Source organism: Cucumis melo, chromosome 7 (genome assembly GCF_025177605.1).
Source record: "Cucumis melo cultivar AY chromosome 7, USDA_Cmelo_AY_1.0, whole genome shotgun sequence".
Lineage (NCBI taxonomy): Eukaryota > Viridiplantae > Streptophyta > Magnoliopsida > Cucurbitales > Cucurbitaceae > Cucumis > Cucumis melo.
The window spans coordinates 21,973,649-21,980,838 of NC_066863.1; the positions used below are offsets into that span (position 1 = coordinate 21,973,649).

Consider the following 7,190-nt stretch of genomic DNA (forward strand, 5'->3'; position numbering starts at 1 on the left):
CCTTTTAAACCAATTTTAGTTTAAGGTTTGTTTACCTATCAATTAATATTTCAAAAAAAAAAGAAAAAAAGGTCAATTGGGACATTAATATTTCCATCGCATCAGCTAGAGGTCAAATTTCAACCACTAATTTTTATATAATTACAAGTTGATTCAAAATCTTAAATTAGAAAGCCAACCTAAACTGCATACTCAATCACTAGCTCAAAATAAAATCTTCTGTCGCCAACTCAGCTGCATATATGCATTTATCTACAATTTTGGATGTGTATGTTGCTCTGAAGTTTCTTCTGCCCCGATCATGTTCATCATATGATGAGGCAAGAAAACTCTGAGACTCGGAGCCTTTGAGGATATTTCAACAATGTCTCCGTATTGAATAGGATAACAAACATGAGAACCGTCAATATATATCACGCCGTCATTACAAAGCCATGCCATTTCAATCGATTGATCAGGCGATATTGTCCCATGCATAAAACTGTACAGTTTTCCTGGGGCGATGGGCTCACGTACCATGTACTGAAGCTTCTGAGATAGAATGGGCATAGGAAATCCACCTGCAGATAGCATTGCAGCTGTTGACCCAGCAGCAGTCGAAACTCTTAGACCACTCGATCGACAGTTCAACAAAAGTGAACGTGACTGCTCGTTCCTAATTCTGCAGAGTGGAAGAGGTTAATGAAGATAACTTAAACAAAAGGAAGAGGGTTGAAAGAGGAACCAACATCATATGGATGTAGAATAATGCAAGAGAACAGTTTCTTACTTGAAAGAGAATCGAGAGACTGACGCAGGACATGGATGTGCAATTAGTACGTCATTAAGAGGATATTTTGAGAGGAGCTCCGAGTTTACAGATAAAGACATCCTTGATAACTTGGAAGGAACTGCCTCACCATTAAGGATGCTGTCTAATACCTGTATGAGTTGTATTTGCCGGTGATAACTAAAAGGATCTATCTGACCTTATAGGATTGAATTTTATAAGAATCCAACTACGTAGCAAATTAAGATGTCCATTACACTCACTCCTTGTATCCCATTCTTCCGACTTACAGCTACAATATTCTTCAAATAGAATACAAATTAAATCAACAATCAATACACGATAATGATTCGATTATTGTTGCAGCAGCAATTTGTCAAATATTTTACAATCCTTACTCCATGATGTGGCTTGAGCTTTGCTAAATTGGTTAAAAGCATTATATTTTTGACCACTAGGTCAAGGATTTGAATCTCTACCTCCATGACGCCCCTTTGTCATCTTAAACTTCTCTAAACTTTTTAATGAATAAATTAAGAAATATTCTCCCAAACACCTCCTCCTTTCCTTTCTCTAAGTAATCTCTGCCAAAGCCCTGTTCTCTTATAACTTTCATTCATCTTGTTGTCCACCATGCTACTTGCTATGTTTTTTTTTATACAGAGAAATTCATTTAAATCTTTCAATTTTTTTGACTTCCCACACTTACAAAATTCTTAGTTCTTACCCTAGCTGTTGATTTTCGCTGGTAATCTAATTTGATGGTTTCCTCTATCTGGTTTTCTCTCGGCTAATAAACGGTCTTCCCTATGCACGTTTATATGAAGATGAAACCCCTTGCTAGCCTCAAACAATGCCTTGGAAAGTCTATAAGATCCTTTACAAGTTCCATTGAAATGAAGTCGCTATTGCTAATAAACATTCAAATTATAGACAATATACCATTTTTCGAATAAGGCAACATCAAATTTAACAGGTAGAATAAGCGCTAAAACTCATACTACTCAAAATAAGATACTGGCCAACTCAATCATTTGAAGGCACAAATTCTTTAGAGCCAAATATTGTTTTCCAAAACCAGATTAATCCTGCTATTACTAACATATATTAGATCATTGTCAATACTAGAGAGAGAGGGAAAATTGAAATCTAAAGCCAGACACCATTTGAATCCAAGGTAAAGCAGACTTACTTGCTCAAAGTTATTGACAGTGGCAGCACATAGATGGCCTGTGCTTCTTGAAGCATCAAACTCATTGCTGAACTCTTCAACCTAGACCAGAAAACATCTGGTAAATACTGTTAAAGTAAAATAAGGGCACATTTGGGGCAATGAGTGAATTTTTATAATCTTGGATTATTATAGTTGGGTTATAAGAGTTTTGTGTTTGAGGTGTAAATTGTTTTAGTTTGAATTAATAATAATATGTGTTTGGTGAGTAAACAATTTTAGTTTGATAACGAAATAGTAAATATTGTAGCAAATAATAAAAAAAATTATTAATGTAAAATAGCAAAAACTATAGCGAATGGGGGTTTTGAAATATTGTTTACTATAGTTAATTGGGGACTTTTAAACAATATTTATCGTAGCAAAAGGTGGCTAGATAGTCCTTGCCCCAAAGTGTAAAAGGTTAAATTACAAAGTTAGAGATGTGTGGATTTATTTCCCAACCTTAAAACATTTCATTGACATCTTAAAACTTTTAAGTTATGATTCTATGTAGAGGATAGTTCGATATAATAAAGTATCATGTTTAATAAAAGGACTTCGATCACATTATTACGCTAATTTTCTACCATGTTGTACCAAATCAACCAATGTGGTGTTTAATAGCATTATTGACAACGATAGAGATTCCACATACTCATCATTTGAAGGTGAAGGACATAATTGAAACCGAATTACATTTTCAATGAAAGAGTGATTTAACTAAAATAAATCTCCACCAATAATTAATCCTTTCCAAAGGATTCAAAGGAATGAATGATCAAATCACAAAGTTACCTCATCCACTTGTGTAGGATCAGAATTTACTCCAAGAATAGGAATGGACTCATCTAAGAAATGGCTGGCACGCAATAGGGTGCCATCACCACCAACCGTAACAACAAGGTCTACGTTAGTAATTGGCTCAGATAAATCATTGCGTGATACAGATTCCCAATCCACATGCTTCTGCTGCAAAATATCCTTACAAAAATTTATGGCTTCCCTGTGCACCTCATGTCTGTTCTCGAGGTGGCGTAAGATCTGCAATGACACAAACATCCAATTATAAAAATACATGAAATTTTCCCACGTGGGAGCCAAAAGAAGAAATAAACAAGGAGAACGGCCTCACACAAATCTGTTAGTTTTACAACCAAACTAGCTGCTCTCAACATATCTAATTTAATTCCAAATGCTCTAACTTTAAACTTGAACAGAACAAAGAAGGTTCACAAAGAAGGCAGAAATAGACACTAGTCACATTTCCCCAAAAATTAATAATGCCCATTTGAAGAAAATCCCCATTTTAGTCATTGCCATCAATCTTCTATCAAATTTTGAATTAATTTCAAAATACGATAGTTGTCCATAGATATGTCTACTCTCATGAGATAAATGAAATCAAAATACATACATAAATAAATCCATATTATTGTTAGGCAAATTACAACAAATTAATGACAAAAACTAAAAGGCACGCACCTTTTTTCCTTAATACTCCACGTACATTTTTTCCTTAATAAGGCACGCACCTTGCTTAATCCAACGAGCATTAGAATTTATGTGGAACTTCGAACCCATACTTCAAAGTTTCATTGATATTTTTTTTCTAACTATCTAAAGGATCACTACGAAATCCAACGTGAAGTAGAGTTAAAAAGAACAAAAATCCAATGCCCGAAAGTTCAAGAATATTCCCACACATAATTGCAAATGACCATCCAAAGTAAATGCAAAAACCCACCAAGAAAAAAGATGAGTATCAGAAAGCGTCAAGAAATGAACTTCCACACAAAAATAGAAGGTTTGGATCAGAATAAACATCGATTGAGGATAAACCTGCGGGGTGGTGACGCGAGAAAAGGCATCAGAATGGAGAACAGGGTTGGCATCAAATGGCTTAAGAAACAGAAGTAATCTCTTCATAGCCATTCTCTGACACATAAAATTAGGGTTCGAAGGAGAGAGCTGGGAAATGGGACGAACGCACAACATGAAGTGTAGACGGTGCGGAGATCGGCGTCGGCCTTTCTGATACGTTCGGCCGATTCCAAGTTCTTCGGGTCGGGTTAGGGTTTTAGGGCTTTTGAATGAAAGCAATCACACCTTTAATTTACCTATGTTAATTTATTTAATATAGTCTTATTGGTCCTAATCCTTATGACTATTCCCAATTTAGTTTTTTACTTTTTGATTTGTTTATTTATTCTTTATTTTACTAAGGTTTACTTTTCGAATATAGTTTTCGAAATTCTCTATCTAAGTCATCTATAGTATATATAATAAAAGCTTGAACGTGGAAAAACTTTTTTCTCTCGATTATATCCTTGAGTTTAGTTATATGTTACAAATCCCTGTTTGCTTTTATGGTAAATTCATTTTTAATTTTATTTTTTATAATTATAAAAAGTATACCATCTCCCACTACTTTTTGAATTAATTCTACATAAGTTTTAAAGTATGCACAATGTAAAAAGTTGAATGCAAACAGTTTTTCATTTATCTACTTTTTTTTTAATTAATTATACTTAGTTGAGTGGAATTAAAGTGTAGGATGTGAAGAGTTGGAATATTGCAAATGGTTTTTCATTTACATTTTAGGAATTAGTTACAAATTAAAATATCTTATTAATTCTAATTAACAATACAAATTTAAAAACTTGAAAGTTAAAAGTTTTTATAACATTTTTTTCTACTATATAAAAGGTTTCCTTGATTTCTTTTTCTACCAACATTGCTATTAAGAAATTTGGATTCATCCAATGGATTGTATATAATGGGACAATATTGGTATGTCGATCATTTAGCAAAAATATTGTACATTCTGAAATAGGGTGATTATGGGGTAAAACAAGTTTTTCCTTCTACGAATACTATTAAACCCACCGAATGAGAATGAATATCCATTCAATTTCAAAAGAAAACAATTCCCCATTCATGAGCAAACAATTCCTAATGTTGGAATATATCTTCTTGAAAAATGTGTTTTCTCATGGACAACTCTATGTTGCATTATCAAGAGGAATTTCAATGAAGACAACAAAAGTTTGGATCAAGTCCATAGGTGAAAATAAGTTACCTTCAAATTGTACAAAAAAATATTATTTATAAAGAAATCCTTTTTTGATATATGCAAGTTTTACATTTAAATTCTTCTATTTTAATCAAATTATTATAACTTTTTCCTATGTACATCTAATTCTATTACATTTTGAATTCCGCACCTTTAAATTTAGCACAACCTGTATATGTAATGCAATGTTTACTATAATCTAAAGCTATGCATTATACGTGTCATACACATGTCTTTTACTTAGTTGTTAAAAAAAAGTTAGTTGTACTAAAGTCAATTTGTAATTACATTATTTTTGTCTATGCTACTTGCAACTAGAAAAAGTGCCCAACACAAAAAGAGAGAAAATGACGAAATCTCAAAAAAGAGAAACGAGTGTTGCTTGTTGTAGAGAGAATCAAATTCAAAAGATGTAGTCTAACCTATGATAAAGACAAGAAGACGATGGCAAATTGGTGAAATTTTTTTAAAGAAAGTGTTCAATTGATGCAACACAAAATTCAGAAAGTGAAGACGGTATTGAGGATGATATGGTACCATGCACGAGCAAAGGCCACTGTGTATTGAGGATCGTGTACTGTGTTAAGGTGTTTGATGTACAAATTTCATTTGTTTTTATTTTCTTAATATAGACAAATTCTTCCAGTTGGTTGGAAGTGTAATTCATTTAAAATCTTTATCTGTGTTGAAAGATCCTAGAAGATTCAATCCTTTTTGGATTTTAAAAGACTTTGTTGTTTCTTTAAATTTTGACCTAGATTACAGCCTGTAGGCGTCTCTATATATATGACTTAAAAGTCCGATCGGTGGGTGACTTTTTGGAGAAGTTATTCCTGAAGAGTTGACCTTATTCTGCTAAACAGTGAGTTCTTGCATAACCTTCGTATATGCTACATGTAGTGTTGAATTCCAAGTTATTGATTGGATAGTGCACTAGAGTGAAGAGGTTGCATTTGTTAAGGGGAGCTTGACAAGATTAGTAGATTTGGAGGTGTCTCACTCAGGGGGAACCTGTTCAACGTGACACAAGGTTAATGCATGAAGTACTTAATCTAGGGGGAGATTCGAGCGTAGACATGGATTGTTTAGTTTGTGATAATTTAATATCCGGAGGATATTAGTTCTAACTAAACATTGTACTTATGAGCTTTTTTTCAATCTCAATATGATCTCTTCAAGTGGACTCAAGGCACCCTAGATGTAGGTGCAATTGCATCAAACTGGATCACCAACTTGGTTGTGTTATGTTCTCTTCCTTTAGTTGTTATGCATGTCATTTACTCTGTTATTAGCTTTGGTGTCAACTTAATTCTTTATATTGATTTTGTATTGTTTTTCATATAGTATCAGAGCTAGCTAAGTTATGAGTAACTGACAATGAATATGATTAGAGAAGGTGGTTCCACCACTAGGTCTCCCGTGCTAGATGGCACAAGCTATGTCTACTTCATGATTGCGTTTCTCAAATTCATCAACAACAAAATATGGAAAGCAGTTGCCATTGGTTGGGAACACCCCTTTGTAACCGATGTTGAAGGGAAAGTGACTCCTAAACCAGAGATAGAATGGACTACTGTTGAAAATGAGGCATCTCTCGGTAATTCTCGTGTCCTGAATGTGATCTTTAACAGTGTTGGTCAAAATGTGTTTAAGTTAATAAACACTTGCACATCTTCTATAGAAGCATTGAGAATTCTAGAGATAGCCTATGAAGGAACATCCAATTAGGGGAAGATGTCACGTCTCTAAATTCTAACATCTCCAAATTTAAATCTCTCTGAATGATGGATGATAAGACTATTGTTGAATATAGTGTATGAGTCCTGAATATTGCGAATAATTTGTTTGCTCTCGATGAAAATATCATAGAACCAAAGCTAGTTAGAAAGGTGTAACATTCTCTACCGAGATGTTTTAACATGAAGGTTAGATGCAATTGAAGAAGCAAATGATATCACCACCTTAAAATTGGATGAGTTGTTCGAATCCCTATACACACTTTGAACTAACAATTGCCGATAAGAGTCACAATAAGGGAAAATGATTGGCTTTTCACTCTATGAGTGTGAAGAACCTCATCGGGATAAGGATAAGTGTATGATGAAAATCTAGTTGACTCAATTGCTCTACTAACA

The 7,190-nt window shown here is 33.7% G+C and overlaps 1 protein-coding gene across 1 annotated transcript; it reads right to left on the reverse strand.

Annotated features, from left to right (window-relative positions):
* Positions 1 to 76: 76 nt before the first annotated feature.
* LOC103492940 (NADH kinase) lies at positions 77 to 4,090 on the reverse strand. Its single transcript, XM_008453517.3, has 5 exons — positions 3,822 to 4,090; positions 2,778 to 3,023; positions 1,962 to 2,042; positions 770 to 921; positions 77 to 661 (listed from the first exon to the last, which is right to left on the reverse strand). The coding sequence occupies exons 1-5, from the start codon at positions 3,975 to 3,977 to the stop codon at positions 253 to 255; spliced, it is 1,044 nt and encodes a 347-aa protein (XP_008451739.2). The 5' UTR covers positions 3,978 to 4,090; the 3' UTR covers positions 77 to 252.
* Between the last annotated feature and the right edge of the window lie 3,100 nt (positions 4,091 to 7,190).